Source organism: Metarhizium acridum, assembly GCF_019434415.1.
Source record: "Metarhizium acridum strain ARSEF 324 chromosome Unknown scaffold_272, whole genome shotgun sequence".
Classification (NCBI taxonomy): domain Eukaryota; kingdom Fungi; phylum Ascomycota; class Sordariomycetes; order Hypocreales; family Clavicipitaceae; genus Metarhizium; species Metarhizium acridum.
This window is the reverse complement of record NW_027094024.1, coordinates 91,403-108,544: the sequence shown is the minus strand read 5'-3', so window position 1 is coordinate 108,544 and position 17,142 is coordinate 91,403. Positions and strand designations below refer to the sequence as shown.

The window sequence follows — 17,142 nt, the reverse complement described above, 5'->3', positions numbered from 1 at the left end:
TTTGTATTCATCTAAATATCTAGCATATAAAGATTGATGCCTTGTTCAAGATCTTCATCGGGGCCCCGTTCTTGGTTCTATATCCATTTCAATGGCAAATGTGCTCTCTGCGTCGTGAGGTGTACGACCATCCCTTGCGCAAACTTTTTCTCCAATACGATCTGTTTAAGGGAGCGATTTGTCGCAATACTCCATTGGTGAATTGCCGCTGAGACATATAGTCCAAAAGGGAATGACGATATTTATCGTCATCCAAGTTGTCGAAAATATTTCGAATGAAATCATGCAATGCAGCAAATTGCTTCGTTCAACAATATCGTGAAACGCATTTCACTGCAGGGATGGATTCACCCCAAGGACATCGCTATGTTCCACTCACAGGTGTTGTCTAATGCCTAGCACCATCTTTTTAAGCCGACGTGTAACTCTCGCAGGAAACGGTGTCGAAAATCACAAGGCAAAAAGAGCTCAGTTCAGAAAGTTACATGGAATGGTTCCATGCTGAGCCTCAATTCGGCCAGCCATTCCTCATTGTTTGGCAGGAATTAGTCAACCTGCCGCGAAACCCTGTGACGGGAACAATCTGCGGCACACAAGAGTTGTGCAAACTCCCTGGTCGAGAATTTCAAGTCTTACCGTCTCGCGATTACCAGAGCTTAAAGTCTACTCAAGAGCGTCTAGACAGATGGCAATGAGCCGAACCCTTGCAAAATCATCGAGTCCAAACCGGCGACTCAGCCTGCTCCGACAATCGAAAAGTGAGAGTCTGAACGCAGACAGACCTTGGACAAGTGCCGAGAAGGGAGCCCTGACTCTCGAAAGTTCGATGACTGCAACAAGAAAGTTCAAAGGGCGTTAAGGCAAGGCATGGGTCTGCGGTTTCGTACAGTGTCCCTACAAATGGGAATCCCATGACATTCTTGTTCACTCCTTCTTCAACTCAGTGTTGTGCATCATTTTTTTAGTCGGTTGGTATCGATTAGATCGTCGTAATCACGGAATTATGCCATAGCTTCAATTAGCATATCTTTGGTACGGTCAAACGGGCATTATAATAGAAGATGAACGGCAAGACAAGACTGTGAAGCATATGACCATTATAACCACCCTTTATATGGCATGTTGTTATTAGACAGGTACGTGCCAAGATTCTTGCCGATTCCATGAGAAAAAGTAACATTAAAGGCTAGGCAGGCTCTTCGTAGCGGAAGGCTGCTGTCATAAACACGATGGCACTGTAGTCTCATGGAAAGAATTCTACTGTCTGCTCAAAAGAGTACCGGGTTAAGTTGGTCCTTCTGGACTGGAATCCTCCCAGACTAAAAGTCGTCCTCCCAGACTAAAAGTCGTTGGGCAGCAGTACTGCCACCCAAGCAGTGCAAGCTGGTTCGTTGGTGAGGTTGCAGATGTGCGCCTCAGCTCGATTCCGCCTCACTTTTAACTGCTCATATATTTACAGCCACTTGCCGACGTACGCCCAAGGCTAAACTGCGACGATCGATTCGTCTTATGGCTACTAATGCATATTCAAGTCCTCCTTCCATGTTCAATGCCTACTCTGGTCCTATACATCAGTTATTTGACAAGTCGCTTTTGAGCATGCGCCAGCCTGGCCAACGGCCCAAGCAACACAGTGGACAAAATACCGCAGGCTCTCATTGACCAGTTGGTCACGATTGATAACGCCACGTTGGATCTCAAATGGCTCCTTACTCATATCGAGTGCTCAATGCTGAGTCGGAGGAAATCAGGCTCGTTCGGTTGCAGCCCGGCAATGGGGACGATGAGATCTGTTTGGACATTTTCCATGTGCTACTAAAGCAACCAACACGGCAGTCATATCAAGTCAGAAATAGCGTCATGGAGTTGCAAAAGACACTTCCATCGGGTCGAGTCGTCAAAGAGACTCTTGACGGCCGATACATCTTCGCCTACCGAGACACAAATGTAAGACCAAGCTCATGGGACCATCCTGACCCAGGCTTCGATCGAGCTCGTTACGAATTAAAGGAGGAGAATTATCTGCCTGGACCCTTGTACGAACCAAAGTACGAAGCTTTGTCTTACACTTGGGCATCGGAACTCGGCTCTGTCAAAGCCAATGTGTCTAGCGGCTCAATGTCTGCTCGTCAGTTGTTCGATGAGATAGAACTCGGTGGCAATCTCGCCAGTGCCTTGAAGCATCTTCGGTTCAAGGACAAGAGTAGGGTGCTTTGGATTGATGCAATCTGCATTAATCAGAAAGACGATACAGAGCGCAGCATCCAGGTGAAAAGGATGGGGAGTATCTATTCTTTTGCCCAAAACGTGATAGTTTGGCTTGGCCCAGAAGGCCAAGACAGCACACATGCACTTTCGACTCTACAGTCTTTAGCAAAGCAGGTAGAGCTCACCATTGACAACGCCCTGTACGCTACCCCTGGAGCGTCAGAGCCTACCTGGTATCATCCCTTCTGTCCCTTGCCCGACGACAGATTCGATGCCAGGACATGGTCGTCTATCAAGTCTTTGTTCAACCGAGCTTGGTTTAGTCGAGTCTGGGTTACTCAGGAGGTTGCACTCGCAAATCGCTTCACAGTCGTGCACTGCGGCGGCTATTCTATGCCATGGCTCCATGTCAGGAAGGCGATCGGTATACTACTCGCCAAGCAAAGCACCCCGAAGGACATCAAATCGATCCTAGACCCTCATTTCCCGGGGATCCCTGCACCAAAGACAAGATCTCTCTTACACCTTTTGGCATTCGTTAGACGGAGAAACTGCCAAATACTGCACGACAGAATCTATGGCATACTCAGTCTAGCCTCTCCGAAATTTTCGAGCTTGATCGAGCCGAAATACACAGAGCCAGCCGCGCGAGTCTTCACAGATGCCAGTATTGCCCATCTACAGCTCACGAGTCGTCTTGAGCTGCTTCAGTGTTGTTCCATTTCCAACCCATACCCTGGGGTACCTTCTTGGGTGCCAAACTGGGAGAGCGGACCGAGGACGGTGTTGTTCGGTTGGCGCACAGGACATTTCAGGCAGGCGTCAGGCCAGTCAGAGGCGCACTACTCACTGCTATCTGACAATACCCTCCAGGTGACTGGTGTGAGATGTGCTTGTGTAGAATCAGTCGGTGGTGCTGCCGAGGGGGGTCCAGACCAGGTTTTCGATACTATCCGCACCTGGGAGCCCGAGGGCCTGCGCGAACGCAATTATCAGCCGGGTGGTTCAATGCTTGACGCCTTCCTGGAAGCAATATTTCAGGGTTGCTTTCGAGACAGATTTCCTCGAGCCGTATCCTGGCCAATATTGTCCGAGCTTCGCGAGCATTACCTTGCTCTCCTATCCGGGACAGACCAGCGTAATAGCATAACACAACATCTCCGAAACGGCGTCGCCAACGGGGCCACATTTTTCACAACAAAGGAAGGATATGTCGGTGTAGCGGGGCAGCATGTCAACAAAGGTAGATGCTTCGTGCCATCGTCTGTTTCCCTTGGAGACATTAGCTGACCTTTCCTTAGACGATGTTGTGTGCACTTTGCTGGGCTGCAACACGCCTATGCTTATTCGCCGCCCTCATGAATCGCAAGACATGTTTCACTTGGTAGGTATCTGCTTTGTACCTGGCTTGTTGGATGGCGAGAGTCTCTTGGGTTCTCTTCCGGATGACTGGAAAATCCAAATGGATTTCAGGAATGGTGTATACGTGCCGGTTTATAAGAATACGTCGACTCATCACAGTCAGTTGCAAGATCCGCGGCTGCAACCTCTCAGCCCTAATTGGTCTGGGATCACTAAAGAGAGGACTCAAGATGATCCCTATTTCCTCCAATGGTTTAGAGACGAAAGTGGATGTCGGACCATGAACTCAGATCCCCGGCTTCTTCCGGCTGCGCTGAAGGAGCAAGGTGTCATTTTAGAACAGTTCAATTTGATATGAAAACCTGTGATTTAGGGCTAGTTTGAGGAGAAGGATACGACAGTTCAATTTGGCAATTACAATTAAGTCGCAGATCAATTCGTTCAGCTGCTCTTTGCGGTGTGCTTGCTGCACAAAGGCCGACTTGAGACAATTAGAGTTAAGTGCTCCTGTCACGCTCAATAGAAAGCGACAACGACTTGGTAGCCGGACATGTCGATAGACTCTTTTGATCCGCCCACCTGCTTCCCGTCGAATGCCAGTTGTACTAAGGATGGATATGCGCCCTAAGCATCGAGTACCTTGCCGCACTACTACTCAGGTTCACACAAGAACAACGAACAGCAGAGCTACGCGGCAGGGTGACTACTGTGTATGCCAAAGAGCTTCTTTGTCGAATAGTTCCAAAAAAGGTGGAAGCTGAAAGCAAGATAGAAGATGTTCTTTCTGCAGGTTAGTCTACCGTCTAGTAAACTACATGTTAGGTATTACTAATAATATCAAAGTCGGGGAAGCTGTGAACAAAGTCCGAGGTGGTGTTCAAGGCACAACTAACCCAATGTAATGCATGAGACTTGATACGCAGGGTCTCCTTTACTTCTACCTAGACTTCCATAATACGGGCAATCGGATACTTGACAGCGTGACGCGGACTCTTATCAGCCAGCTTTACTCAAAAGGTGAAGATACGCGGAAGAATTGGATTCTCTCTTCTCCTCTTGCCAAGACGGACGTCGAGGGCTAGTCCCAGGAGGTTATAACCTGAAAGTGGCCCCTGTTTTTATCATCACTTGCACTGGTCAGAGACGACGGCAAAGAATGTCCAACCTCAATCTACAGCTCAAGTCTGCACTCCCAGCATATAACTGTTTTATTAAACACCAATATGTAATCCAGTGTGCCCTTTTTGCCACATGCTTCCTAGCCCTGGCGTCGCTGAGCCTGGGCCAGATCCTGTTCCATCTGCCGTTGTGTTCCCCTGCGGTTTACTATCTTGCCGGTGTGATCCCGAAATCCATATTCCCAGACATGCTCCTCCGGATCCGATCGAGACCGAAACATGGGGGCCGCACGGGGCGGCAAATGGGGATTAGTGCTATAGCGCCACTGCAATTCGATGGCACGGCGCGCGGCTGCGCTTGCCGCGCTTGCCAGATGCACCTCTTGTTCTTTCAAGTGAAGGAGGAAGTTGCTGCGCAAAAGCCAAGATTTTCCGTAGTCAGGACACGACGCAAGTTTGCATGGGTAAGCCCAAATTTCCCCAGAGGGTGGGAGATCGTCGTCCACCTCGTCATCAAACTCTGAAGGGATAGATGCGCTGATGGTAGAGGGATGCATGTTGTTTGTGCAGACCGACTAGAATCAATGATGCCATACACTTTTGATATCGCAGCCAGAAAGGTCTCGCGGGGTTGTGCCACTTATGAAGGGTTTCCGCACAAGGCTGAAGAGCCCAAACCAGCTGCATTCATGCCCAATGAAACGTTCTATGCAGCTACACGTCATGTAGCGTCTGAATCATCACGGCACAGCGTCAACGACTTGGCTTACAAGTCGAAAGCCGCGCTGAATGGCGAGGCTGAGAGCAGTAGTTAAATAGCCAACGTGCTGAGGACGGAAGGGAAACACAAGGTTTCCTGCCGCAGCGGATGCTTATATTAGGCGATAAAGACATTGCTCTCATGCGATATCGAAAGAGCCCTGAGTGCTGAATAATCCCACCCTTCTCCAACCGGTTCCCCTGCGACATTCCGTGCTGAAGTCGTGTCGCCATAACCCCTCACCATCCCGCTTGTTTCTGACAGGCTCGCCAGCCATCGCAGCTTCATCTATTTCGGAACCTCCCGTCTCAGTAATGCTCTCCCAGTCACTCCGTCCGAACCATCATGATGCTATAATTGGAGCTCTCTTGCAGGCTAGTTTGGCACAAAAAACTGACGGTAGTCGCTTTTCTTGACGCACAACAGAAGTGGACGATGGGGTTTTGCGATCCTTCTTTGATATAAGCTATCGCTGTATGTCTTACGTCGCCGTATATTATGTAGCTAATTTAATTCCAAGACTCTGCTCTCTAGGCTCCTCCGAGACTCAGTATGATGAACCAGGAAGCCCCCATACGCTGCGGGAGAGAGCCTACTACCTACAACGATATCTCTCTCTAATCTCGACCATGTTCGGTCCTTCTGGCTCATATGACCCGACCGCTTCTATCCCTTAATGGCAAAGCTTCCTCTCCGACTAACCTGCTGAGCCGCTTTCCTCTAGTAAGACGCAAGTCTTTGCCAGAATCTGTGATGATTATTGAAAGAATATGGAATATGGCCAGTGTCTGGTTTAGTGCTAAGAGATTACAAGCGATACGGCCTTTAAAAGGCTTTCGTCCATGTTTTTTGCCTCCGTTTCGACGCAATATTTCAACGGATCAGGTCATTACCACATGGGCTCAACTTGGCCGGCAGCCGGCACATACTTCTGGGCGTTTTAATTCTTAAAGTGCTTCGTTCAAAGTATTTATCTAGGAGAGCCCGAAGCCCACTTTCAAAGACGAAAGCCTCAAGAAATGCCCTCTCCCTTGAACGGCAGAAAGATTTGTACGATAAGACTATTATATCAGCGGCGTATGAGAAGATTTCGGACCCTGCCCGTCAAGAGATTCCTCGATCTTATAACATACGTGTGCTGCGAAGGGATCGCCGTGTAAGACGTTTTATACACGGCTATTACAAGTTGTGTAACATAAAAAAGTGTACTGTAGCATTCAACAGGGAGCGTAGGAAACTTTTCAGTTACCATGGCACAGGCAATATAAAGTTCTCTCACGTAAGTGCACTACGACGTTTAAGGGGATTGTATTGTTAACAGTCTCTGCTCCGACCTGAGCAATCTTCTTTATAGCGTATTTGTTAATAAAAGCTCATGTATCACAATTCTCTTAGGCATAAGTCTCAAACAGTTCTTGATATAAAGAGAAAGCTTTCTGTTCGTAGCTAATACTACTATAATGCTATCTCCTTTAATAGCATTCAACCGCTCGAGACAAAGAACCATGTATAATAATACGAATCCCTATTAGGCAAGTAGCGCGCCGAGGCTTCTTACAGAGATCGTTTCAAGTTTCGAAAGGTACAATCTTAGACAAGCCCGATACACAATGCTCGTGTATTGTGGCTTCAATAGCTTCCATCCAGGCGGCTACTTTTCCAGCTCGCATTTGATACTGCCCTAAAATGGGGGTTAGTATGTTTGTATGAGATAGGGCTTAGTTGCTTGGTCACATACAGGAGTGCCGCCGAACCTGCTGACAAGTTCGGATTCACACGTCTTGCACTAGAGCAGTCCGCTGCATTAGCATGCAACTTCTTCGTATTGACACGAGTTGAATCACTAACCCCCCCTGCCTTGGCACAAAGCTCGGGAAGCTCGCTAAACGGGTGGCAATCGTTTGGTTCGCCGAGGCAAGGTCCAGGATTGGCCGGAGACCATTCGTCGCAGTGCAAAACGCTGCCTTCCTGTGGGACCAAGTGTTAGTAGTAGAAAAGGTGCTTGAAGAGGAAAAGGGCGCAGGTACCTCTACTTGGCACTCGATTTTGGAGGCATCAGAGCCATGCAAGGCAACAAAATTTTTCACCGTCTACAGCAGGGTTAGTGACGCAAATCTTTGAATCAAGATGGATCCTTGCCTACCATGTTCTCTTGTTGAATTTGTTTCAAGAGACCACATGTTTTGATATTGGCCCAGAAGAAGATCCAGGTAGCTGGTGGGAGAGCTGCGAGCTCCTGCTCGGCTAGACTCTTTCTAATGCATTCCTCGGTGTCTGTCTTGCATTTGTCCATGTTGATGTTTTCGGCTCTCCCGCAAACATCTTCTGCGCTGTGAGCAATCTCGGCACTCTGCTGGTCTCGCGGAATCGCCAAGGCGCCGGAAACAGCGAGCACAATGCTGAGAAACTTCATCTTGCCGATCTAGGTAGTGATAGCTGGGACGTGAGCGAATGTTGAGCGGTAGAGACCAATATGCAGCAGTGAAAAGCCAGTGATGGTCAGCATGTCGATGTTTACAGAGGATGGAGAGTCCCTTTAATACTCGTGCCGCGTCTCGCTTTTTTTGAGCTCGGAATGAGTAGCTGAGTCTAGAAATAGGGGTTGGCACGAGCATTAGTCGTCAATGCAAGATGCATAATGAAGAGTTGGTTTTGCTTTAACGCTAAGAGTCTTGAAACACGCAGAAATTAAATGTGTTGTAGCCGAAGCACCACTATATCGTATAGTCATGGCAAGGCAGCTACGGTGTGAGGGCTCACGGAAGGGAGCTATAGCGAGGTCACAAGAGCTCGTAATGCAACTGACAAGTTATATTGTAAGAGAGCTAAAAGAAGTCAAGAAGTAAATTATGTATTAAAGGAAAAGAGCTAGCTTAAAAGTACTAGTATAATAATAGTAATATAATACCTTACACGTAATTATATAAGCCTTATATTAATAGTATCTTACACGTGATTATATAGGCCTTAATATCCCTTTATTTAAAAAAAGATAATAGCTTTATTATTATAATAATAAAGGAAAAAAAAAAGAAATTTACTTTAATAATAAAGAGTATAATAAGTTTCTCTCTTTTATATAATTCCTTTATTTTTATTTATTTCCCTTTATTTTTATTCTTTAATTCTCTTTCTTATTATATACACTTAATAAATACACTTATATTAATAGTATTTCTAGCCTAAGCGTTATTTTTTAACGTAATTATATTATTATTATTATTAGAGTTAATTATATTATTATTATTATTAATTACCTTACCTTAAGTATTACTATTAGCGTTTATTAAGTTAATATTATTACCTTAAATATTACTATTAGTATTAATAGTATTACCTTAAGTATCTTTATTAATAGCTATTATACTATTTATACTAATAATATTAGTATTACCTTAAGTATCTTTATTAATAGCTATTATATTATTTATACTAGTAGTATTAATATTATCTTAAGTATCTCTATTAGTAGCTTTATTCTTATAGCTAGTTATTATAATATTAATAATAGTAAAGATTATTAGTTTAGCGTTATTTAAGCGAGATACCTTTTTTAGTTTATTAATAATAAAGCTAATTACTTAAAGTAATTATTTAACTTAATAAGCTTATTTACTTATTAATAAAAGCGTATACTTTCTTTAAGCTTTTTATTTTTTACTAGGTAAAGGCTTTATTATATTAATACCTTTTATTAAAAAAAAGAGATTATAAGTAATATTATTAAAAGTAAAGTTAATATTAACGTTATTAATAAGGTATTTATACGTATATAGGTTTTAATAATTTTTAATAGAATATTTAATATAACGTTTATTCTTTTATTTATTCTTATATTTATAGTAAACTATATTTATAGGGTATTAAGCCTTATAATAATTAAATTATAAATAATTATAGTAAAACTTATTATTAAGTAATAAGTTTATATATATATATAAGTCTCTTTATAGTATTATTAAAGTTTCTTAAGAATATTATTTTACTTAATAAGAAATTTATTATTTATTATAATTATTTAACCTAATATAACGTAAGATAAAGTTACATTAAGTCTCTTAAAGTCTTTAATAAGATTTAATTTATTATTACGTATTAAAGTTATAATAATATACTTAAATTAAAAATTAATAGAGTTATTAATAGTATAAACTTTAATGAAGCTAAAAGAAAGTTCTTATAAAGTAATCTTATTAATAAGCGCTTAATATAAAATTACTTATTACTTATATATATATAAAATAAGAACTTAATTATAATATATTAGTTATTTATTTATTAAGTAATCTTTAAGTTAAGGTAACTTAAACTCTTATAAAATTTAAATAGTATATTTCACGTAAAAATAAGCTTAAGTCTTATTAATAAATAATATCCCTTTAATCTCTTTAAAAGAGTTAATATTAATAAGAATTTAATTTAATAATATACTAGGTAATAATTAGTTCTATTATATTTTAAGTTATTTTATAATATTATTTCCCCTTTAATTTATAATAGTAACGTTACTAGTATTAAGTTAAAAGACTATAAAATCTTAAATAATACTTTAAGGGTAAAAGTTCTTATTAAGATTTACGTTAATAGTAGCTAAATAAGTAGCTCTTTTTAGTAGACTTATAAAGGCTTAATTAAAGATTTAATTATACTTAAAGTTCTTTAACTTATTATTAATTATTACTTTAAAGGAAATAACGTAGCTATAAGTTAAATTAACTAGTATAAATTACTTAATATCTTCGTAAATAACACGTAAAATTATAGGCTATTTTATAAGAGAAATAAGATTTAATACTTTTATTAATTAGCTAGCCTTATTAATAATTACTAGAATTAAAGACTATTCTTAGTAATAATTAATAATTTTAGCTATAATTATAATAATAATAATAATAGTTTAATAGTAATTAAAGATAAAGGCGTAAAGTTCTTTAACTTTAACTATTACCTTTAAGTACTTAATATATTATTTAATAGGATTTATATATTTAACCTTAATTATTACTTTAATTTTTAGCTAATAATTAAAGTATTTAAGAAGAGCTTTATAACTTTATAATGTAAGAGATAATAGGTAAAAACTAAGGTTTCACTTATTATATACACGTATTAAATCTTTATTAATATTATGTAGCGGTATTTATACTTACAAGTTAAAGGAAGTTAAATAGTGTATTTAATTGTAGCTACGTTATTAATATAAGAGAATAGGCACACGTATAAGTCTTTAATTTAATAAGTTTCGCCTTTATAATTAGTTTTATAAGGTCTTTTATTAATATTTTATTAAGTCTTTTAATTAGCCTTATATAAGCTTATATTACGTAGCTAAATAATTTAAGTTATTTAAGTACTTAATTACACTTATAATAAGCTATAGCTTAAAATACATGTAATTAAAATTACTAGTATTTTAAAAGTATTTAATTGCTTTATTTAAATTAATTTACTACTTATTTAAGAATCTTATTATTCTTAAGAAGTAAGTTATAGAAATTAAAAAGTAATTAAATTATAATACTACGTATAAAGTTATAAGTGTATATATATATTACGTTTAAGCTAATAAACATAATAGTTTCGCTTAAGTAATATTTTTATTAAAAAAGAATTATTTAATCTCTTATAAAAGGTACTTTCTAGCTACTATAAGAATAAATTTAAATAAGTATAAAGGCCTAATAATATTTCCGTTTAAGAGAATATAAAAGAATTATAATTATAATAAAATAAACTAAAACTAAGAAAGAAATTATAAGTAAATTATAAAGATAATTTAAACTATTTAATTAAGTAAAGAGAAATTATAATAAAATAAAAATTACTATAATTAAGCCAAAATTAAAGAGTTATTTTAAAGGTCTTTAATTAAAATAAGAACGTACTTACCCTTTAAATATTAATAGACTTATAGTTAAAAAGAAGACTTTTATTAAAATAGCTTAAATTAGTTAAAAAAGAACTAAAAAGAGAAAGAATTAATTAATTAATTAAAAGAATATAATATTTCTTATAGTATCTCTAATAACTATAATTTTATAGCTAATTATAAGAAATAACGCTATAATATTTACTATTTTAGCTTATAAAATTATCTTTATAATAAAATTATCTTTAAAAGAGATATAAAAGATTATTTTTAAGTTAAGTAAACTAATATAAATATTTCTTAAATATAATTAATTAAATAATTAAAAAGAATTTAAAAGAAAAGATTTTATTAATTTATTTATTATTAGTTAATAAGAAGTTATTAAGAAAAACTTATATTCTTATTAATAATACTCTCTTTAAGAATTTAACTTAAAGAAAAAAGAGCTTATAATTAAAAAGCTAAACGTTTTAAGATTAATTAATTTTATTAGAACTTATAATAAGAACTTATTTAAAGCTATAAGCTAATAAAACCTTATTTTATTTACTAATATAAGCTTTAACTTTAAGGGATTTATTAAAATTCTTAAAGAAGTTTTAAGTAAAAAAGAAATTTTAATTATATTTTAAAAAGCCTTTAAAGTTAAACCCTTTAATAAAGAAAATATCTTTAACTTCTTAAAGAAATTTAAGAAGAAGATAATTACCTTAATTATTTTAAAGAAAAAGTAAATAAAGATATTAAAATATAATATTACTTTTTTTAAAAGAATACGTATTAAAACCCTTATAATTACTAGTAATTAAAATAAAGCTAAAAAGAAACTTCTCTTATAGTATAATATAATTAACTAAAATTAAATAAAGACTATAATAAATAAGCTAAAAAGTTTTAATACTTAATATTTAAAAGAGATTTTTAAGACTCTTTATTAGCTATACCTTTATTAAAGCTTATAAAGTAAAGCTAAATCTTTTACGTAAATAAAATTTATCTCTTAATTAAATACTTTATATAAAGCCTTACTTAATTATTTAATTATAAGCTTTATAAATAAGAAAGAGTATTTATAAAGTAAAACTATCTTAAAGAAGTATATTATACTTTAAAGTAAGTTAAATAAGTATATATAAGCTAAGCTTAAGCTTATAAATTATAACTTAATTATATTAGAATTAAGGTACTTACTTTAAGACTAAGAGTATATCTTAAAGACTATTTATAAACTAATAAAAGATATTCGTAAAAGTAACTTAAATAATTATAAAAAGTAAAGCTTATATTAAAATAAATTTATAATTAAAGGTATAAATAAAAACTAAAAAGAGAATAAAGAACCTAGCTTTATTATTAGTTCTTCTTTTAATTAAATAAATAAAATTATAAAATAACTTAAAGAGATAAAAATCACGTTAATTAAGTAAGTTAAGAGATAAATTAACCTAAAAGAATAACTTAAGTCACGTTAAAAGAACTTATCTTAAGAAAGTAATAAGCTTAATTAAAGTAATTAAAAATTAATTTAATTTAATTATATTTAATTTAAGAATAAAGAATTAAATAATAATAATATTAATAATTACTTTAAAATTAATTATATTTATATAAAAGAACGTTAAGAGATTTAATACTATTATTATAATAATATAAGATATTTCTTTAAGAAATACCCTTACTTAAAGTATAATTAAATGCTTAGCTTTACCTAATATAACGTAAACGCGTATATTCTTATAATTAGTATTAAAGTATAGAAATATATTATACTATTATAACTTTTATTTTAATTTCTTTTTATCAAAAGCTACGTAAAAAAGCTTATTATACTTTAAGTTAAACTATTTTTAAATGTATACGTTTATATATACTTAAATTAAGTAAAACGCTTTAAAGATACCTTATTAAAGAAATAAAATACGCTATAAAAAGAGATTAAAATACTATAAAAGAAGTTAAAGTAAATTAATATATTTAAGTAAGTACTAAAAAAGAGTAATTCTTATAATTTACCTTTAATTAAACTCTTATTTATTATAATAATTATAATATTTAAAATACATGTAATAAAAAGCGCTTAAACTTATAATTTTAAATTTAAAGTTAACCTCTTAATAAATATAAACGTATATAAGTAAGTAAAGCTTAAAGATAATTAAAATAATATTAAAATAGAAATAAAAAGAGTAAGATTATAGCTTAAGATAATAAAGTTAAGCTAAAAATAATTAAACTTATTAAAGATAAAGCTAATAAGTAAGTATAAATAATATAATTAAAGGGAAATTATTTAATTAAGAGAATTATAATATAATTATATAAAGAAACGCTTTTTAAGAAAATTAGCGTTTTATTAAAAGACTTATATTAGCTACTTTTAAGCTTTATAACTTTAATAAGAAATAAAATTAATAATTACGTTAATAGTATTAATAATATTAGGTAATATAATAAAAAATAATAACTCTTTTAAAGAAACCTATTAAGTTTATAAATAAAGATACTTTAAAATTAAATTAAGTAATTCTAATATTTAATATAGTATTAATTATAAAGAATTATATTAAAAATAATTAAAATATAATAAGAATCTTAAATAAAGAAAATAATATATCTTTAATAAGCGTAAATATAAAACTTTAAGTATTACTTATAAAAAGGCTTTAAGGTATATTTAAATTAATTAATTATTAAATTAACTTTTAGGTAAACTTAATTTTATAGCTTAAAGAAATTCCTAAATATACGTAAAAGTTACTATACTTATAAGTATAACTTAATTATAAGAGAGCTTCTCTTATACGTATCTTAATAAATAATAACTTATAGGAAAATATTATTAATATAAAGTTTACTCTTTAAGTAAGTTTAAAGATATATACGCCTATAAAGAATATATTTATAACCTTATTTTTTAATAAGATTATATATATATATATATAAGAAGGTAAAAACTTACCTTTACCTTAAAAATATATTAACTTTAATTTATTTATATATTACGTTAAATATTATTTATATTCTATTAATTTTAGGTATATTATTTATAAGACTCGCTTAAATATTATTTAATTATAATAAAGAGAGTAAAGAGTTACTTATTTAATATAAATTTAATATTATACGTATTATATTTTAAGTAATAAGATTAATTATATAAGAAGTATTAAATATAACTAATAAAATATAGCTAAAAACTTACTCGCTTATAATAAAAATATTAAAATTTTTTAAATTATTTAATTCTAGTAACTAAAAGACGTTAAAAAGATAAGAGAACACGTAAGTAAAAAACTATTATTTACTTAATATTAAAGTGTTAAATAAGATTAAACGTAGCTAAATATTACCTATATTATACTAAATATAGGAAATATATAATAAAATACTAGCTTTATTTAATTTAAGTAAGTTAAACACGTTAAAATAAGTATTAAATAGTAATTAAATAGCTATAATATAAGCTAAAATAAACCTAATAGTAGCTAAATACACTAAAAATAGGCTAACTTATAGGGCCTTTAATAGCTAGAATAAATCTAAGATATACGAAAAAGAGTTTATATTAATTAATTTATAAGTAATTAATATTATTATATAAACTATAAATAATAAGATAAACTTATTCTTAAGTTTAAGACTTTATAAAAGTAAGATTAAACTATTAAATATATTTTATAATTTTATACACGTAAATATATAAGTTAATTATTATAATTATAAACCTAATATTATTAAAATCTTAATTAATAATTTAATTAAAAAGATTAAAGAGGTAAAAATTTATAGTAAAAGAAATAGTATAATAATACTAGAGAAGATATTAAAAGAGAGAAGAGAGAGAGCTATTTACACGTCTTTAATCTTTAATAAAGAATTTAATACTTATAATAAGTTTTATAAGCTATTAAAAGAAGAATTTAAAGAAAAGTTTATTTCTTTATTTATTAAAAAAGAAAAGAAAATACTAGCCTTAATAATTAAGAAAGTATATTAAAAATAAAGTAAGTAAATAAAGGTAATAATAAAAAAGCTTTAAAAGGTATAAGTAATTAATCTTTAAGTAAATATTATATATAAAAGAAAAGCTAATAAAGTATAATTAAAAGATAATATTTTATTAAATAAATTAACTTTAAAAGGTAATTATAATTAAAAAACTAAGAAATAAAAATAAGTTAAAGATTAAGTTAAAAAAGATAATAAGTACTTAAAATATATTATAAGAAGGTTCTTTAAATAATTAAAGGGATTTAAAGTAAGTTAAAAGATATTTAATTAAGTGCTTAAAGAGATTAAAAATTTCTTATAATTAAAGAAAGCTTATATTTTTAAGATTATTCTTAAAAACTATAAATTAACTTTTACGTAAAACTTATTTTATTATAATAAAGTAAATTTTATTATTATACTCTCTTAAGTTATTAAGGTAATTAATTATAAAGTATAAAGAGTAAAATTAATTTTTATACTATTAAAACTTTAAGTTAAATTAATTAAATTATGAAAGAAAAAGATAAAGTATAAGTATTTAAAAGAAAGCTATAAGTTATATTAAAACTCTTACTTTTTAATAAGAAAAAAGAATAAAAAAGTATACCTTATTCTCTTAATAATTAATTATAATAAGATTATAATATAAGATACTTATATTTTATTAAAAGTAAATAAATTTAATAAAAGATTTAATATATATAAGATTCTCTTAGTTATAAACTTACTTTTAGGCTATAATTAGGTAACTCTTATAAAAGTAAGTAAAGATATAATTATAATCTTTACGTTAATAGGTTTATTATAATTATATATATTATTATAAGAAGCTATAAACTTAAAAGCTTAATTTTTAAGAATTATAAGAAGAATTTTATATAACCTTATATTAGATATATACGCTCCCTTTATAAATAATATAATAATAAGAGAACCTATAATTACTTATAATAATAAAGAGATACTATTAAAAGTAAGAAAATTTATACTAGAATATTTAATTAATATTAATAAAGTACTTATAAACTTTAAGCTAATAGGTTATATTATATTAACGTTAAAATTAAAGTTCTATTATTAAATAGCTATTATAATAGAATTTATTTATAAAATATATAAATAAAAGCCTATTAAAGTAAGAATACTTAAGATTTTAAAATAAAAAACGTGTAAAAATTAAAAGAATATAAGATTCTTTTAAGGGTTAATAAACTATTATAAGATATAAATTAAAAGATATACTTAAATAATAAGCTTAATTATTAAACTATTAAGAAAGAATATAAAATAAAAATAAGGTAAAGCTTAATAAATAATAATAGAAACCTTAAAAAATATAATAATAAAAGCTTTTATTCTTATAATACTTAATCTCTTAAAGAATTATAAAGAGATTATATTAATAGTTAATACTAGTAATATAAAATAAAGATACGCTTTATTATAAATTATTAAAGGGAAATATTATTTAATAAAATATAAAAGTAAAACGTAAATAAAACCTAAAAAGAAGTATAATACTATAAAATAAAAGTATAAGGCTATTATTTATACTTTAAGAAGGCTTAAAATATATTTATATAGTATTTACTTTATTTTAAAGATTAACTTTTAAGTCTTAATTTATTAAATTAATAGAGTAATTAATAACGTATTAAGCTTATTAATTATTAAATAAATTAATTATATTTTATTATTTAATTTTATAGCTAAATATATTCTTAAAGCTACTAATAAAATCGCGGATAAACTCTTAAGAAAAGGGCCTAGCTTATTAGATTAAATAAATTAAAAAGTTAAGGGAAATATAAAGGATTTTATTAACCTTT

At 31.5% G+C, this 17,142-nt stretch overlaps 3 protein-coding genes across 3 annotated transcripts; 1 reads left to right on the top strand and 2 right to left on the bottom strand.

The window, feature by feature from the left end:
• Nucleotides 1–1,701: 1,701 nt before the first annotated feature.
• On the top strand, nt 1,702–3,998 carry J3458_012805 (uncharacterized protein; the record flags this gene model as incomplete). Its single annotated transcript, XM_007810586.2, has 2 exons — nt 1,702–3,451; nt 3,510–3,998. The coding sequence occupies 2 exons, from the start codon at nt 1,702–1,704 to the stop codon at nt 3,926–3,928; spliced, it is 2,169 nt and encodes a 722-aa protein (XP_007808777.2). The 3' UTR covers nt 3,929–3,998.
• Nucleotides 3,999–4,600: 602 nt separating this feature from the next.
• J3458_012804 (uncharacterized protein) lies at nt 4,601–5,274 on the bottom strand. The gene has a single exon (XM_007810587.2). It carries the CDS (start codon nt 5,243–5,245, stop codon nt 4,829–4,831), a length of 417 nt encoding a protein of 138 aa, XP_007808778.1. The 5' UTR covers nt 5,246–5,274; the 3' UTR covers nt 4,601–4,828.
• Nucleotides 5,275–6,918: 1,644 nt separating this feature from the next.
• J3458_012803 (uncharacterized protein) lies at nt 6,919–7,974 on the bottom strand. Its single transcript, XM_066120132.1, has 5 exons — nt 7,592–7,974; nt 7,476–7,538; nt 7,297–7,416; nt 7,187–7,234; nt 6,919–7,129 (listed from the first exon to the last, which is right to left on the bottom strand). The coding sequence occupies exons 1-5, from the start codon at nt 7,859–7,861 to the stop codon at nt 7,100–7,102; spliced, it is 531 nt and encodes a 176-aa protein (XP_065974767.1). The 5' UTR covers nt 7,862–7,974; the 3' UTR covers nt 6,919–7,099.
• Nucleotides 7,975–17,142: the final 9,168 nt, after the last annotated feature.

Bases quoted from the DNA above. Each gene is read 5' to 3' on its own strand.
- J3458_012804 (XM_007810587.2), bottom strand. From the start codon at position 5,245: ATGCATCCCTCTACCATCAGCGCATCTATCCCTTCAGAGTTTGATGAC.
- J3458_012803 (XM_066120132.1), bottom strand. From the start codon at position 7,861: ATGAAGTTTCTCAGCATTGTGCTCGCTGTTTCCGGCGCCTTGGCGATT. The intron at 7,417-7,475 runs GTACCTGCGCCC...TTGGTCCCACAG, and splicing joins AAATCGAGTGCCAAGTAGAG to GAAGGCAGCGTTTTGCACTG. The intron at 7,235-7,296 runs GTTAGTGATTCA...GGACTGCTCTAG, and splicing joins TTTGTGCCAAGGCAGGGGGG to TGCAAGACGTGTGAATCCGA.